The following is a 19874-nucleotide window of genomic DNA, read 5'->3' as shown; positions in this document are numbered from 1 at the left end:
GCGAATAGCAATAGCCACGGACCTACGTGTTTATAACGGTGCGCACGAATTGCGTCTAACAGACAAAGCACTACGATATAATTTTACCGTGAACCACAAAAATGTTCGTATACGTTCTTCTTTTTCGAAATATCTTTAGACGCTGATGCGATGCACTGTAAGTCACGGCGTCGTATTCGATACGAGTATGCTAATTATAAAAATTAATTTTAGTTCTTTCCTTACGTCCATAATTTTTCTGCATTTTATTAAGTACTTTCTCGTTTCACAATCGAAACATAAAATAGAAATATCAAAGTAGACTCATAGACGACAGTTAAAACTAAATCGGAAGTAAATTTTTGATAAACGTTAAATTCACTACTTAAAATTCGAAGTAATTCATGAAAACTTTAAAGTGTGACACTTTCTGGCCACTATGGAAATATCGGACTCCTGACCTTTCTTACCACGATTTCAAAGTGGATCGATCGGTGAAAATCGAAGAAAAAAGAGCGGAAGAAACGTCTTATCATCATCCTAGGTGTATAAAAACACTTCAATCCACAGTCGATTTCCACGGCTGCAGCGGTGCAGCAGGAACGCTCTGGAACGTAGTAATATCGAAGGTAGACATCGAGCACGAGAAATAAAATCAAGAAGAAAGGCCGAAATGGCCGCGTCGTATCATTGGAATTTTTCAAGATATCGAAAAACACTTTAGATCCCATATTGGAGAGGCAGTTGGCGCGCAAGCCAAGGAGGTTAGCATTGATATTTCATTTCTATTGACTTTACTTTCTATCCTCGTTCCTTCGGCCTTACCATTTCCATTGCTATGAATATATAATTAAGAGGAACGTCCTCTCGTACTATTCGTGAACGTACAGTGGCTCACGAAGGTATTTCAACACTTGCCACAGAAAACGTTTATCTATCTATCTATCTATCTATCTATCTATCTATCTATCTATATATATATATATATATATATATATATATATATATAATGCAAATATTATATATATATATTGTACGTGTTATATAAAAGATTTAAAAATTTCATTGGATCAATAATAAGGCACGACTGTTATGATTATATTGGAAAGTATTGGGTTAAATGTTGGACTGAATATCTGCCGGTTTTATCGGAGTCCGTGAATAGATATGCGTCGAAATAATTTGAAATTTTTCATGAGATGTATATAGAGTAATTGATTAATATATCGGTATCTGTTTATATTGTTTAATGATATTCTATCCAAATATTTTAATTTCATTAGCAGTTGATGCATATTAAGGCGATTTTCCATCAAAATATACATACAGTAGAACTATTTTGAATATTTGCATAATATGCATTAAAAATAAATATCCAGATACATAAATGCTCTCGCGAAGTTTTCGTTTAGTCCTTCTGAAATATTTCAGTTTACTGTCGTCAAATAAATAATAAGTAATTCCAAAGTTTCTGGAGAAATGTGTGATCTAGCAGTTCTGTTTTACTCTCACGTAGACTGTTCGACAAAGACAAATCAGATTAGATCAAGAACGTACTCTGAATGGTATGCATTTAACAGTAATTTCATGTAAGAGGCGTCGATGTCGGATTGTTACAGGCCTTAGCTGCTGTCACCGAATACAGCCAGCTACCGAATTTAAGCATAGACCAAAACTTGCGAAGCTTGCCGGAGTACGCAAATACGTTCGCTCAGCTTGCTTGCGTGTTGAGCGAAATGCTTCAACTGCGACAAAGCAAGTGTTTGTTTTAACTGGAATCCAAGAGATGGTTAATTGCAACAACACTGTGCAGGGAAAGACTGAGAACAGTGGATTGGATTGATCTTTCATAGAACTTAAAATATTTTATAGAAGCTACACTGCACGGAATAATCGAAGGGTCGTTACTTTGAACGGTTTCATTGTATTAATCAGATTTCAATATGTTTGCGTTTGATTACATTTATTTACGTTGCAATTATTCACAATATATTACAAATTTATTCGTATATATCAACTTCGTTCGTAAAGAAGATTGATTTTAAAAACAATCATTTTAAAAAAGGATAGATACAAGAAGTTGATATAAAAATTTCAGTGAAATGGAAAACGATCCTCTAATCATTTTGAACAGTGTACTGTTTGTGAATAATTTAAAAAATATCAATGAGCAATGAATTCTTGCGAAATTGTGCAGGTGGTACAGTCTTGTCGCGGAAGCAAGTCTGATGAACTGCTTATTCTTACATGTGCGTTTTAATAGTGAACACATCAATGCTCTTTGGGGCTATTAATTTCTGCACCTGTTCAAGGAAGTTCAGCTGTTCAAATAAGGAATGAAGTAGCTAACATGTATTTCCTTGAGGACCATAATTTCCCCATAACAAATACATTATAGAATCGTCACGTATATTGTATACAAAAATTACACTGTAGCTTGAATTTTCACTTTATACATTTAATTTATAACTACATGCCTATAATTTTAATGATAACTTGTTATATAAATGATAAATTCGTTTGCAAATGTAACCGGGAAATACTTATTGTTGCTTATGTATTCATAATACTTCCTTACTGAAAACTACGTGTAATTACAATGATTTTTGTTTAATTTGTAATATTAATTGTCATGTTCGAAAAAATTTTTCTATATTTATTTATTGTACATATACACATACATATTCCGTGTTGCGTTAGATATAATATTCGTTGTAACTTTGTAAAAACACGTTATAAAATATGGTCCCTCTGTTGAAGGAAGTAGAAAAGCCCGCCTTATATCTATATATAGGACAAACTATTTTGTACCAGTGAGCGTGAACGTACGTCTGAGAGTTTCGGAGAGAAGAGAATCCGCTTGCAAACTTGTTATCTTAGCAATCATATACAGGATATACAAAAAAATTCACCGAAAGTCAATGGAACCGTTATTGCGAGTGAAATTTCTTTGTTCTCTGTTATTTGTGTCTCAAACTTATATCGAATTGATCGGAAACTTCATCGTCTCTACAGAACGATCCATTGAAAACCACTCAACCGGTTATATATTTCTCTTCGTTGGTAAAGGCCCCTTTTCGATTATTTTCTCGTCTTCGCCTTTCCTCGTTTACTTCGCAGGAAGTACCATCAACCTTTGATCTATCTTTGATGCAATCTGCTTTCGTTTTAAATAAAATAAATTATTCATCTTTTCGTTAGCAAAGCATCGATATATATGAGCGATTTCGAAATCAAATTCTTCTATTCAATTTCTTGGAAGTTTGTTAAATTAGATTATTAGAATACATAATTATTGTTTAATTCATCCAAAACGATTAATCTCGATCGAATCGATCCATTTTTCTTCAAGAGGAAATGCCAAGGAATGTTGTAATATTTTCTCCAGGTTTTCAAAAATATTTTACAGAAAAAATTACGAAATAAAAGTTAAAAAATCTTAATTTATGTCTTTACTTGTTATTTAGAATGATCTGCAATTATACTAACTGATAGAGAAGTAAATGTCTGTAAAGCTTAATTTGAGTTTTTGGCACCCAACGCGGCGTGAATATCTGCACGCCCAAATTAAGGGAAATTCCAACTTGTTCCATAGTCGCTTGGCACGCTAGGCAATCACGGGTACCACTACGTACAACTAACTGGTAGAACAATGCTGTCATAAACCACCTCCCTCTCTTGAGGAACATTTTCAAAATTCAATACAACCTCATCCCGGTCAGTGTGACCGTGTCAATCAAAAAAACGATTAGGTGCTTTATTTTGAAGAAATTTTTACCTCTATGACAAACATGCGCAGAAAAAGAAATGTCATATAGTCAGTCATATGGTCATGATTAATCATTAATAAACGCGGAAATATATATATATATACTTTTTAATTAATATTCAGTACTCCTTCGAATTACAGAGTCGAATGTCACACGTTGTATTTATAAGATTCAAGATAACCTTCGTATCTCGATGAAATAGTAAAACAACAAGAAACTAGTTGTTACACTGTATCTAGTCTTGATACCATGCGACATTTGAAACAAAAGGATTTCATATAACAAAGGATTATAAATAGGCAACATACTACGATTATCCTACTAATGTTGAAATAAGTGTGAAGTTTCAATATTTGAAATTTTTGCTTAAAATCGTTGTAAAATATTCAAAAAACTAGAGAACACGAAGAAAAAATATCCAATCGTCCTATGATATTTTCGCCAGAAAATAAAAAAAATGTTTATATCTAGATATTCGTTCGCGCACGCTATAGTTAAGAAAGTAAACGGTCACGCGAATTTTATATATTTTGCCCTGGAAGTCATGATAGATTGAAATACACTGCATCATACATTTAATTTCTGCAAAATATTATATCGCATTTGTGCACTTGTTTTCTGACAATATTACCAAAGTCATTTTCACTGTTAAAAATTCGATAGTCCATGAAATTTTATCAGTCGTAAAAGTTTAGTAACATCGGTCACGGATGATTACCGTGCAAATCAACGTATTAAACGAATGCGGATACGAATATTTCAGAAATCGTTCATTTCAAGGGCGGTTCAACTGTTATTTACAGTGTCGCAAATAATCGAATGAATCGGAGTTGGCCGCAACATCGCTGTCCATTAATGGATAATTCAGGCGTGCCGTTAGTTACTCTACCTACCCGATCCTCTCGCTCTATGCTGCGACAGTATATTGTATTAGCGTCAACACATCCGTTTATTAGCACCGACAACAGCACCACCTAATTAGCTACCTTTGCGCCATGAACGTTAGCTGGAACGAATTATCATGCTTCCAACTCGATGCTTATCGTCAAGCTAACTCACCAGATCCGCCAGATACACCTCTGATATTCGTGGTTGTTTCTCTTACGACACACCTAACGTCTATTACTTCACTTGATTACCTAATCGACATAATTATCTGTTTCGGTCAAATGGTCAAATACGTTAGTAGTAATTGGTTGTCATGTAGCAGTCGCTGCGCAATTAGGTAATGCCCTAGCCATTGTCATTGCATATTCTGATCATCTGATCATCTAAAATCCTTGATTCTATATGGATTTATGAGAAACTTGGCTAAACAGCGTGGCAAATATTTAAATCGGTAGCAATATCTGCGTTTGGTATCAATCTCCTTGACTCTTTCGACTTTGATAATGTATCTATAAGTAGTAATCTTTGGATTAGTCAGTTTTAGGATACCGGAGTAACAAAGTTATCATCATATAATTATACCTATATAATTTTTCTTATGATTTCTTAAAAATATACAACTATTAATGCAATTAATGTACTGAACTAATAATCTAGACAGCGAATTATTTTAATAATATATCCTAATTTTCTAAATTTCCCGCGTAATATACAGTTCGTACGTTTATTTAAACAGCGCGATAGAATAATTAACGCGTGCTCGCGTTTTGTTGGAAATTATTTGCATAAGGCGAGGAAACAAATGAGTTTTCCGTGTAATAATCAAGGTGTGTATTTCATGAATTGCAAGTTACAATTGTACCAACACGAATGACGGTTTGGCGAGTGCATGAATCCCAGTGCAAATCATAAAGAACTTTTAAGTCAGACTTTATGCTCCTTAAATCGCCTGTTCCCAGCTGTTGCGAACTTGTCGGCCAGTTATAATTCCATAACAAATGTCTCTAGCTTCATTTCGAGGATCATTTGGTCAAAGTAAACATAATATTTGATTTAACGGACCTGCGAGACTAAATAAACAATCCAATTTATGTGCACTTCGTCCAGCACAGTTAGAGAATATCGTTTCCTCTGGCTACGAAAAAGTATAGAAAGCTAGATTTACATCGAAATGTAATCTCTTTTTGCAGTTCTTTTTTCATGTAACTATTTTAGAGAAAGAGTTTCTCTATCTTGAATAGAGTTTCAAAGAATATTAATAACTTTTATGATGTGTGAATTTTATGTAAAAAGTAATGTAATATGATCATATAACTCTCTATGAGGAGCTTTTTTCTTTTGTATTTAATGAAAAAAATAATTATAGTAGCTAGCAAGTGTCAGCAAATAATACATCAATATTTTATAAATAGTATGCTTAGAACAATCACGAAATTTTTAAATACTACTTATCCAGAGGATAGCCGAAAATGCATTCTTATTTAAGTTGATATCAAAATTTGTTCTGAAGATATATTAGCACTTAGTATAACTGCAAGTCTATAGAACTATGAATGATAGACTGCAATAGTTTGGCCAACATCTTTTGCAGGAAACGCGTATGTTTAATAGTAGCAATAGTAAAAAAAGAAAAAAAAAGAACGTAGACGCTGTCTGTCACTGACCAACGCACTGTTAACCAAGTTGTGATTGGTTAATGGAAAATTTTTCAAGGAACTATAATTTTTTATCCGTTTATTTATAATAAAGGTGTCGTCCGTATCCATTGTAGAAAACATACATTAAGTTTTTAAATGAAATAGACTGCGAAAAATCGTCTGACCTATCTTCGATACCGCCTACTGGGCTACGAATCCACCAGAAGCCACTACTATTCCGAGGAGGATCGTTCCTATTTTACCAAAGTGGATAGCGAACAGGCAGGCAAGAACGATACATGTAAAGAATACAAGAGACTCGCGGGACTATGGGGTCGGAATGTCGACTCGTAATATCGAAAATATATAGCCGTGCCTGTAACCACAAGTCATGTTCAATCGAATGAATCGTATGGAATAAAAATAAACCTGCCCATCGGAAACGAAAGGTCCAATACCGTTTTCTTTATCGCAGGGGGCCACCGGAACGGGAAGCAACACAGCGAAGGAAGAAGAGACGTCGAGCAACAGAGTAAAATGTAAAAGGTCAAAATGAAAGGTCGAGAAGAGAAAGAAGGAAAAAGCTAAGAGAAGCCGTAGAGGGGCTCGAACAAATGTTCCTCTCCAACACATGCATCAAATTTTACAGTTGCGTGAGATATAAAGCCTGCTTGCTCAGCGACAAGCAACGATAGAATCACTTAATTTTGTCTTTTATCGAATTTCTGTTATCTGTTAATTCTCTATAAAGGAATAATGTTTCATAGTTTTATTTTCTACTTTTTTTATATTTATATTCGAATGATTTGTATTGTATTTCTACAATAGTAAAGATTTCCTTTTTCTTTGTTTTTTTCTTTTTTGAGTAAAGGTAGAAATGTGTTTGTCATTTTAACTAGTTCTCAGATTGTTGATAGTAAGTAATGGATAGAAACTTAATTAGTACGAAATTCGATCAATAATTTTAATATTCTTGCATTGTAAGGCAGTCGTCTGACAGGAAAATTGAAAAATACGTGAAATAAAATATATTATATGTGTCAACGATATATAATCTGAAACGAAAATTAAAATATGAAAATTAAGATTAAATAATTTAGTCGGAACCCTTATGAATCATTTATAATTAAGAATAAAAATATTTATTATACCATTAGAGGTAATTTATTATCTATATAAACAGAAAGTAGACATTTAACATTAAGTAACAATTAATACGTAGAAATAGGAATTTTACGAAACATCAAAGTTGAAAGAAGCCCTTAAACCAAGCGAAAGAAAAAGAATTAAGGTAAATGAAAGCAGAAAATGAGAGGAACGAGCAGTGGATGATGCTGCCTTACAGTCTGACGGAATTTTTTTCTAGCAGAGCGTTCATCGCAGTGTATTCTTTGCAACGCTCTCATTATACCTTTCTTTTCGGTAATGCAGCAGAAACTGGTAAACGGCTAGGTGAGAACACTTGCTCTTACGTACACGTATGCTAGGTGAGAACAGATAGTGAGATGGACCAATGCTCTTTTTAACGCTACTTGACTCAAATGATAGGATTCAGAAAATACAATAAAACTATAGAATGTTAAATGTTACATGCATGTTGTAATTTTATGCAGATACATTATAGTGTGTCGAATGATCATCATCCACAAATTTAATCTTTTATCAATATCCTTCTCTATTTTCAATCGTCCGTCTCTATTCTCATAAAATAAATTATACCACGTCGTATAGAATATTCTTAATCCATCAGAAGCTCGAATATCAGAAATTATGTATTAATGTAATGAATTTCGTTGTTACAAACTTTTCATTTTATTGTAGAATAGGAAATAAAATTAAATTAAGGTGTGCGAATTGTAATAACATTACGATATTGTAGAATGAAATTATATACTTCCAAGTAACTGTAAGAATTTCCACTTTTTGTAATAAAAGATGGTAATTTAGAAACTTCTATGCCGGATTATTTATTCAGTCTACTGAGACTGAACGATCTTTATCTTTAAACTTCTGAGCAAGTCCATATTATACATCTAATCGTAAGAAATGAAACTTTTCAAGTGAACCAATTTCAATTCGGACAAGTAGAAAATAAAACTAACATAATTCGCAAAGCTTAAAACTCAAAAATAAAATCTAACTCTTACAAATACAAACAATCAGTACTAAATAAAAATAAATAGATCGTCATTTATCCTTATAAAATATAAAAACTACTTGTATCTCAGCTAAACCTTTTCAGTTGTTAAATTAGTATCATAAATTCTAAAACGCAAGTAGGAATCGAGATGGAGAGTGGAAGGCAAGCAAGACACTGCAGAATGGCTGCGTAAGAAGACAAATACAACGGAAGAGTTGGTTGCGTTACAGCTGGTTGCATTCGTGACATCCTGGCGTCCCTGAATTTCGACTTCATATACCTGTGTTGTTCGTGGCTGTTTCGACCTTTCACCTTGTCTCGCCTTGGCCCTCGCCAAACTTTCTACCTTACCATATCTTAAAATATCTGGGTGTAGCTGAGTGAAAAATTATCCAATTCCCAGAGATTCCTTACCAGAGGTGCGAAATGCATTTTCTTGAGTAATGGCCAAAGAAATTTCCTATAATTCACGCATGGCGTACCTTAGTATTGTTTCGCGTATATGACATCCACGAACTACGCTATAATAACTATAACAATAAAGAACTATAAATGAACGAAATAAGAATTCAAAAATGTTTTGATGTATTTCCGACAGCAATACGATTTTCATAAATACTTGATCTCCCCGTTGAGAAAGAAACAAAATCTACTATCTCGTACATAAATCTGCATAAAATGTCGAATAATTGGAATGAATTTCGTGTTCTATAAAAATCGTTGTATATCATTTAAAAAAAAAAAAAAAAAAATGATCAGAAACTAATAAGTAAATAATATTATAGTCAATAAATCTGTTGAGTCTTTAAAATGTTAATAAGTATCGCGTCTAGTGATTAATTTATCACTAACTGGTACACTTATGTGAAATTCACATACTACTTTTATGAATCGACCAAAATGTTGGAATACCTATGTGAAATAAGGTATATTGAAATCTTTCATGAATCTATTTATACATTTATTGAATATTTAACATATAAACGGTTTGTACAGAAAGAATGTACTATTTGTCTTACATATTGATACTTTATACATATAAAGTTGTACATTACAAGCTCATAGCATGATGCATTTAAGATAGTTAAAATTCGGTTTGTTATGACACCGAACGATGAAATTAAATTTTTCGCAGTTTGGAAAGACTCATCCGGTGTTGTGGCGCGATTGGTTTTTCATTTAGTCGGCAATAAAAGTTTAGACAGTAACCGCACGTGTAACCGAGACTCCGATAATTAGTTCATCGGGAGGAAGACAGAGAACAGAAAATGGTAGAAACGGTGGCCAACAAATTCAATTGCTTCCTCACGGGTATACCCTTGATTATAACTGGACCACCGGGGAAAAAGAAGCTGGCAATGATATTTGCTCCCGATTTTCGACCCCCGGCACGTTCCTCCGTAAATTACGGGCAGAGTTTCGTACGCCCTTTTCACCGCTATGTTCTCGATTTTCTGCGTTGTACCTCAACGCGAGAAGAATTCTCCGAGCTGACGAAAACGGGTTATTAAACCTTATTCCCTGACTCTCTACTCTTTTACCATCTTTCTTTCTTTCCCTCTCACACATACATACACATACGCTATTCCTCGCGTCTTTTTGCGATTGAACTTTTGCGTTTACTCGACTTTTCTGAATTATTTTAGAGCAACTTGCAGCTAAGAAAGTTTCCAGCCGTTTCCAAACTTACGTGCCACCACGAGATCATGAGAAGGACGAGGTCAAGAAGCTTTCCTACGTATTCTGCAAACTCAGGTTTACACACGTGTGATCAGAAAAATTTCAAATTCGCTTAGCTAACCCTTTGACAGTGTAATAAAGTAACGAAGAATTCAGAATTAAAAAAACAAATATTTCTTTATGAAAAATATTTCTTGCGTTTCTGTTATTATGTACAAAAACACTTTCAACTTTTTATAGGATTCTTCCTAGACACAAGTCAAAGAATTTATTTAAGATTTAAGAACTCGCTGTCTATGTGCGCGTTAGGAAATGAATTGTATACTTGGAATTTAATAATTATAAAACAAAGCATCTACAATGTCAGATTGTATATATGAAATGCCTATTTTAATAATTCTTACTTTACTGAATTCTGGAGAAAATGCGTTTATATAGGTAAAAGCTAAAAAATTTAGATCGTACCTAAAAGAAACAATTAGCAGTTTTAAGATGTTAAAGGTATTTGTTGAAAATTAATACGATCTAATCTAATACTCTAGACACTTCGTACTATTATTATACTTATTAATTAAAACCTAATAAGTAGACTTATTCCTCCAATATACATAGTGAGCTTTTTAATCTACTTGAATATTCCAGATACTCTGTTAATTAGTATTTGAAAGCAAACTTACTCTTTTAAGAATAACTTTTCTCACGTAACTTAAGCGCACTGTATATACATTAGAACATAGCTCAAGCTTTCTCGGATCAAATTTCTTTTGTTCGCGAAAAGGGGTAATATCCATTTGGTGTTAGCTTGAATAATGTCTAGGAAAAAAATGAGCAAAAATGAAGAAGTAGCCCGAGGTTCTGATAAAGGTGCGCCGCGAAACGAAGTAAATTGTTGAGGAAGAAGAAGAGAAAGGAGAAGAGGAATGGCATTACACCAACCGTGAAGTAATAGAACTTTGTGTCTACATAAGAAGAAAGCGTTGCGACGAAGGGAGGAAAAAAGGAAGTGAATCTTAATATCGCTTATTTATTCATACTTATAACCCCGCTTTCGCCGCTCGAGGATTTTCATAACAGGTTTGTTCTCCTTCCCTGTAAAGTCTGCATTATCAGCGCGCACGTTTTGAGATTGTTCATGTTCCGCTTATGCAAATTTAGCAAATTGTGTCCTGTTCGTGTGGGATAAAGCATGCCATACCAGTGAGTCATTTCGACTGCTTCATTATTATCAATATTTCTTCTTTTTCTTGCGCGTTCCGCCTCATACTTGATGTAACACTCTTATTAAATAATCGTATACTATGAACAAATTACGTTGTGAAATTTGGTAATTTAGTGACATCAACGTTGAACGTTTAGAATTTCAATGAAACAATAAGTGGAAAAGAAAAATGCAAAATTGCTAGGAAATCTGTTTTAGGAAATGTTTTTTCTAAGAAGATATTTATTAACCATCAAAATAATATTCTTTGTTTAATTAATTTAAGGTGTTTCAAGATTTAACCCTTCTTTTTCAAATAAAATTCTTGGTTTTACATAATTTTACTATAAAAATGTATTAGAACTTTTAATCGATAGTATGATGAAAATTTTCGAAGTGCAGAAAATTAATAAAATATATATCCTTTCGGTTCGTTACTACGAGAAAAAGTTATATAAGGATAAAGATCCTCTTGATTTAGTAGAATAATGCCAATCAGCTTTAACTCGGTCGCTTCACGAAACTTAAATTTAAAAATTATCTTGCAGTAATGGGAAAGATGCATTGATATCGAAAAAGTAACCTTAGCAGTTTATAATGTGGCTTTTTTAAGAACTTCATCGAGCCGCGCCGTAGCGAGAGTCAGATTAATACCGGCTTAAAACGGGCCACCTTTAACGACATCGAATAAATGAACAGAGAGATAAATGACGAGAGTATGTCGATATTATCGGACTATCCATTTTTCACTTTCTCGATATCGCACCCGTGGTACGGTAGCTGAGTGGAAATCGTGCTATTAATTATAACGTGATAATGAGTAGAAATATACGACGACGGTCGATAGATTTCATGGAAAACTATTCGAGCTTTAAGAAGATGAGCAAAGAGTATCAATTGAATTAACATGAACCTACAATAAATCTCTCTCGCCTAATGAATAGTTTACTTTAGAAAATGCAAAGCGAGAAGCTTTGGTATACCTTTCAATTGAGTTAACACGACTATGTGTAGGCTGTGGATATTTATGCAAAATCATGTTTTTGTAAAAACAAATAAAGGAATAGAACCTAGGCAGAAATTTGTTTTGCCTACTAAATATCATAACCAGCTGCTAGACTTTGCATACTTTATGTACTTTTGCATGTTATGCGAATTCTGTGCATTTTTAAATTTCCCCCAAATGCATAAAAATCCTCGGTCTACAGACGCGCAGGAGCTTTTGAATATATTCCATCCCTTCATGGTGTATGTTCCCTTTTGACTTTCACTGTATATACATATATGTCGCGTTTAGTTAATATTGGATGCTTCCTTCCATGACCACTTGTACTTTAGAGAAGTGTATGGAACTCCAACAAATAATACTTCCGTGAGCTAATGTAGACAGTTGTATGTATATCGTAGTATTGAATCCGCAATTTATTTTCGGTTGATCTAACAACTATTAGCAGAATAGTTTGGATTGCGAGTGGGTATATGGTAAGTTCGTAGCGTGGGTGTCACAGCACGTGACACTTAGGATGCAAGAGCTGTAGAAGTTGAGAGGGGAGGATGGAGTATAGAAGGAGGGTGTGAAAGCTGGATGAGTTCCAAGGCATGCAGGGAAATAGTTTTAGTTACGTTACTGCTTTAAACTAACACGTAGACACAACAAAGAAACTAATATTTCCGTTTTTTATTTAAGACACGTTTTTGAGAAACCAATGGTTTTTATTTCCTCGTGTAATAATTTATAGTAGAAATTATGACATATATATATTGAAAAATATTTCATTGTTTTGTTATTGAAATTTGAAATTACGTAGTTATAAATTTTGATTTCTGTGACAATTTTTCAGAATAGAATGTTACAATTCGTCCGAAAGGTTTGATAAAAATTTACTATTTCATATTTTATTTCATTGTTAATAAATTGAAATCGTAATATTTGGAATTGTACTGCATACTAATAATACATTTTCATGTGTTGTAGTGATGTATTATACTTTGAATTCAAGATCGCTTGTTTGATTACTAATTGAAAAATACACAACTGCTTGTGTGCAGGTGTTGAGAATAAAGCACACAATTTGCAAGGCACACGGGACGTGAAATGAAAAAGGAGATAAGAGTAGTGGGTGTAAAGTCTGGATGAGCTCCAAGGTGCATGCTTGAAGAGCCTGACATATATGGACAATCGTTTGTGATCAAACTTGACTTTTCTCATCTCTCCTGTCATCAAAAACTACGTTTAGAATTCTTATATTTATCTTTCTGAATAATTGATTTGTTTCACTTTTCTTCATTTACAATATATCTAATTTTTTTTTTTTTATGCTTCACTAACAAAACTTCGTTTCCTCTAATACTGACCTAAATCATCAAGTTTCTTAAATAATTTTTAATTACTTTATTCCAAATATTTCTTAAAATATTTCTTAGCTAATTAGATACTATTTTTTAACCCTTTTTTAACCCTTTTTTTTAACCCTACGAAAATAGGTTTTACGATCTTCGCTAGGGAAAAGTCTGAATTTCATTGCTATAGAGGTTTATTAGCGTGCAATGGCTCCATTTCCTTCTCCTCTTCTATTTTCTAGGTTCTCGGTAATTTCGAAATTTTATGACTAATCATGCCACCTGACGTTTAACCTTCCACGCACCAAAAAGTAACATAAGGGTTGGAAAGGGATGTGAGATGAGATGAGGGTGAAACCTGGATGAACTCCAAAGCGTGCGAACGGATAATGTTACAGGCACGAACGATCTCAGTTCGGTGAAGCTGAGAGTCCCGTCGAGAGACTGGAACATCGTCATTGTCTATTCTTCTCCCTATTTGTCACGCCTTTGCTTTTGCGGCTGATACCACGCGTAAACCAGTGTTGTTGCCATGACGACACCACGCCGAGTGCTCCTATGTACGTATACAGTGGGTCAAAAAAATGTTTGTGTAATATATTACGCGAGTATAAATATCATTTCCAAATATTAAATAACTAAATATATAGAACTAAATTAGAAAATATCGGAAAACTCTGTGAAAGCTTGAATTGGAATAGTTTTAAGAGATAAATCGAATGTTAGATATTACACAGGAAAAAATATTTCAATTCTTCTTGTTTGCTAGGAAATATCATATCTCGTTGAATAGGAAATATGTAAAAAATAAAATGAAACGTATCCAAATATTCTATCAAGCAATTTCCAAAATGTAATTTTAATATGAAGTTAAAATTATATCTACGTAAGAAATTTATTGAAAGACTATTGTTCTTCCATTAGCGTTGAAAGTTTTCAATTTTCGTCAATAAGTTGACAATATATGATACTTTAATTGATAACTTGCGAAATTTTGTTGAATTATAATTTTCGTTTATATCTCTTAATACTTATCTTGATATCAAATATAAATATATAAACACATTTCCACGTTAGACTTCATCCAATTATCATCCAAAGAAACATTATTTTCTATAATATCATTCTTTTACATTCATCTTATGTGTATTATATTTTAATTAGAGTACGAATTTATATATATAATATATAATATATTATATATAAAAGTATATATAATATATATAAATATATATAAATAATAATATATATAAATATATATGTAAATATAAATTATTTGCCAAGTCGTTTAAAATTAATTTCACGTTTTGGTCTGTCACTATCCCACTAACTATCCTATTAACTTACTCAATTAATTGCTTAGTCGATTATTCTCGATTTAAAGCTCACGGTGCAGTGCGAGTAACACGTAAAAAAACTTTTTTGACCCATTGTATGTATATACATAGCCATGAACGGCGTTTTTTCATCCCCCATTCTCGCACGAGCGAGGGAGTTGGCTCGGGGGAAGAAGCACTTGTGAGCTATGCGGAAGTGTAACGTCACGAGTTCGCACGAAGTGAAAAGCGTCTAGTTCTCATTCTCTTTATTGCTGTCTCGGTTTTGTTCCATCGCTCGTTCTATTCTCTTTCCTCCTCTCTTGTGTTTCTTTCTATTTAATAGCCACTTTGAACTCTCGCGCGACTCGTCGCAAAAGCTGTTACGTGATTAGTAGCGGATCAACGTTTCATATCCTGGGAATTATACGTTCGCAGAATACATCGAAGGATGGATGGCTTAAGCAATTCACTGTATATTCGATTTGATGAACGTCTATATTAGTTTTTTAAAATTATCCATATCTTTTTTTTTAGATTTAAAGTGTGAAAGAATACGTGTAGCGTGGGAATCAGATTAAAAGAGAATATTAGCGTTGAGATGCTTCTTACACATAGAGTGTTGAGGATATTAATTCTCAACGTAAATTGACAAATTGTGGATTATAAATTTCTTCTTTACAATTTGGTAATTCTCTATTAAATATTACAGTCACAAAACTTACAACATTTAGAACTATCTTATAAAATACTATTTTTTATTATTACTAAATTTGTTACTATTATCTGTAAAAATTACGTCATTAATACTACTATCCTACGAGAAAATCCACACAACTCATATTTAAATATACCTCACTAGATCGTAACAAACCTTACCAAACGTACATAGATATGTCACAATTTAGTTTTAGTAGAAGCGAAACGAGTCATTAAAAGCCAGAAGATCGCTAGATAAGTGAGCTATTATATCTGTAACGTTGACAGATATCTTTATTACCAGAGGAAAATGTCTCGAAATGGTGCACATTGCGCTTATCTAATATTAATTGAAACCAATGACGTGCAAACAAAGATCGCTGGTTGTGCGATCTACGCCTGCGTCGCCCTAATTAGTTCTCCAACTGTACAATTACGTAAAGATTCGAGTAACTTATCTCACTCTTCAGTTCGTTCTATCTTTTTCCCCTCGTAGAGTCACGCGAGGAGATGAAAAATTGCGCGGAATGCAGATATGTCCCTACGGTTGCAAACGATATCACGCGCGATCGCGATACGACGATTGTCACCCGGATGTCCCACGCATGCAAAACAGTCGCAATTAAGCCGGCACGATTTGCATACGTGTATTGTTATGCCGGCCAAGGGACGGACAATGGGAAAAGAGAAACGTAGAAGAAGGAGAATAGAGAAATTACGGTACGCCAGAGATAAAATGTCACTCGATGTGCAGACATTAATTATGAATTCATGATAATTGGACGCCGCTCTTTCCACGCTACGTGAGAAAAAGTAATACCTGCTATCTGTTGTATAAAATGATAGAACAGATTTGTTGTTTAATTTAGTTAATCATACTATTATCATATTTTAAAACAGGTTAGTAATATAATTTCAATAATTGAAAACGAAATTGTAGTATCATATATCACAATTAAACTGCTTGTCCCTGTTTATTGGAAATATTGCTCGTGATTTATTTAGAAAATCAAAGGGCGAGTAGAAATATTTTTGTTCTCAAATAACTCAATAAAAAAAAAAAAAAAAAAAGAGGAATCAGTGTTATTTGCAATAGGAGACGGATATTTGCGACAATGAATCGAATCGCTTCATCCTATTCATTGTGAATATCATTCGCGATTTACATTTAGGAAATTGAAGTTCAATAAGAATAGTTTTATTCATTCATTTGCACGTAGAAAATCGGAGACTAAATAAAAGTATCTTTGTCGTTTTTTAAACCAACAAGAAGAAGAGTGAATATTATTTGCGATACAAGCAACGCATTTAATAATTGCTCAATATAAACATGATCTATCCGTATTTAAAAACTCGAAGACCAAAGAAAAATATTCTTGTTCCCTTATAAGTGAACAAAACGAAAAATGAATTTTATCAGTGGAAGGAATACTACATTTATAATAATCGTGAATTTCATAAACATTTTATTGCAATATTCTGGTAACAGCAGTCTAGACAGAACTCTATTTGGTGTTTCGTAAAAATATATATAGGACGTAAAAATATGTCATAGCTCGTTTCTTTACCATAGAAGAAGTTCTCTCAAATCTCACGAGGGTCGCAGCGAAGAACCAGTATTACTTGCAAAGTAAAATTTACTAGAACATCGAAAAGTTCCAAGTTTTCTCATTTGTGGTGCTTTGTTTTATGATTCTTACGTGAGAGGCGAGCGACACGAGCTGTAAAGTGGCAAAGAATGATGTTAAAAGCATATACTCGTATCTTTTTATTACCACCATCTTCGATTGATGTACCCCTAAGAAAGTTAAGCTGAGACCGCTTTATCGTCTCCATCGTGTTATGGATTGTGTCTTTTCTTCAATATAACAGACTTAATTTTTTACTTGCTTCAGAGTACTTACGCTATAAAATATCTCGGCTATGCATTTATGATTCGAATTATCATCAATAATTCTGTATGATATTCAAAATCTTCTATGATCCTGCGTATTTCATATGCATTAAGTGAATAAATAAAGTTTTTAATTACAAGAAATATTCCGAACAAGTACAGTTTGGTTTTTTATTTATGGCTTTGTCAAATAATAAACAACAAAAAGAAGTTGGACTTCTTTCTTAATTTAATTACTCTACATTTAGACTAAATTAAATATTTTAAACTATTATATAATTTAACGTAAAACATGGCTGCACTTTTATTGTAATATCGTGTATCATTGTAACATCTGATTATGATAGGTAGTTGAGAATGCATTGACTAATATTTATCATTCTTACTTGTTTGAAAAGAAAAACGTGATCAATTGATTCATTCTCAATTAATAACAATGTAAAAATACTGAATTTGTTACAAACAGTATCACAAATGGTACATTTAGAAAGTGTGGAATGTAACCCAGAACATTTATGACACCGATTTATAATTTTAAGTTCTAAAATACAACATAATGGATTTTTTTCTGTTTCCGTGCTTGATAAAATATAAAATAATTCCTTCTATTCATATAATACGTTCATTGACGCTTCACGAATAATATTATATACACTTTTCAGTGTGTTCACTCTCAGCTAAGCGATTAATGCATTTGTTCTCGACATAGCTCATACTATTAGTGACAATTAATTAAAACAAAAATTTTACCGGCACTCGAAACAAAATTCGGCTGTAAAAGGATTAATAAGATTATACGACTGAACAATATTACGTAACAGTATTACATCGTATTTTCTGGAAAGTAATTACAATGAGAATAAAAATGAGTGGTTTGCTACAGCGTCACCAACAGTACGATAACAGAACTGTGAATCGCACTCGGTAAATCGCGTTACCGTGGTCGCTCCGTAATGGTATGCAAGTCGATTTTTCTTTTTTCTAGTGGAATTCCACTTGATTGCAGCCGGTGATTCAATTGCGCGTTGAGAAATACAAGCAGAACGTGCCGTCGCGTTAAAAGTATACAAACCCAAGTGCTTGGAATTACCATCTCAAATTATATCAATATTATTACTTTTACAATAGCAAAGAACTGAATGGAAGCGAAAGATGCTTAACTTTGAAAGATAAGAGACTATGCAGAAAACGAGGAATTCCGAGACGAAGGTGTTACAACTTATAAATCTTCATTTTATCGCGAGCAGATTACGAACGTTTATTTACGAATGAATTCCTGAAAAATTGAGAAATGTAAAAACGTATTTCTATTGCAGACATAGTATTCGTTATAATTAGTAGGTGACATAAATCTGTATTTCATTTCTTTATCTGTATTCAAATCCGTAATCTAGCGTAGAAATTATGAATTAGTGATTTTACGGAAAGAAGACGGAGAAGTTTTATCGAAACTATTCGCCCCTTTTTGAAATTTCATTTCGTAAATAAGAGATCCTGCTTTCGCGAGGGGCATTGCTTGTCGGAAAAAGAAGTTCTCTTGGTATATTGGAAGTTTTGTCACAATTTATTATTGAACGTCAAGTTCAATTTTCTGTATGACCACCTTTCGGATTGATGAAAAATTCGTACAGCAGACTCCAGGATGGTTAGTATCTTTCCAAGTGTGTGATCAAATTTTCATAAAAATGTTTGATTTCTTATAAATTTATAAACTTATCTTCCTGAAAATTATAAATGAAAAATTTGTATAAGATTGGAAGAGAAGTTCTGAATCTGGAGATATTATAGAGAAAAATGAAAAACTTACTAGATGATCGATATTATGATATACACAATATAATTCATGGCTAAACATAGTAGGAGAAATATGAAACTTTATGCTATTATAAAACAAATAAACGATTATATTATTATTAAAATAAATAATCACATGAAGTTGTTACACATTTTCTTAAATATTTGTATATTAAATATTTGTGTATTGTATACTAAAATATTGTATAACTATGTTTATGTTTCTTATCGTTTTCTTATCGTTACAGAACAAGGACAAACTACGAGCAAGAAGAAAACAACATTTTCGCGACTACTTCGAGGACTAAAGACGCACAGGAAGGAGAAACAAGCACAAGCTCAAGGTTCCCCGAGGCATGGACGCGCAAGAATAGGAGTACCACAAAGAGTAAGTGTGTATCTATGTAGAGAACCATAATCCCACTTCACGGCTAGGGATGCACAGAAGCAGCTATTTACTACTGTCGATTCAGATTTCCTGCGTGTTCTTCACCTAACTACAATTTCACCCTTTATTCGTAATTTAAACTTCGTTACCT

General features: G+C 33.1%; 1 protein-coding gene across 4 annotated transcripts in view; it reads left to right on the top strand.

Annotated features, from left to right (window-relative positions):
• The window catches only part of LOC139987801 (uncharacterized), a 374903-nt gene that overhangs the window by 307090 nt on the left and 47939 nt on the right, over positions 1-19874 (top strand). For all 4 annotated transcript variants that reach the window (XM_072004497.1, XM_072004496.1, XM_072004498.1 and 1 more), the window contains one exon: positions 19584-19723. In XM_072004497.1, coding sequence (XP_071860598.1) covers positions 19584-19723 — 140 coding nt within the window. The remainder of the gene's footprint in view (positions 1-19583; positions 19724-19874) is intronic.

The sequence above is a fragment of the Bombus fervidus genome, chromosome 5 (assembly GCF_041682495.2).
Source record: "Bombus fervidus isolate BK054 chromosome 5, iyBomFerv1, whole genome shotgun sequence".
NCBI classification, from domain to species: Eukaryota; Metazoa; Arthropoda; class Insecta; order Hymenoptera; family Apidae; genus Bombus; species Bombus fervidus.
Note: the sequence above shows the minus strand (reverse complement) of the source record. Positions and strands in the feature narration are given on the sequence as shown.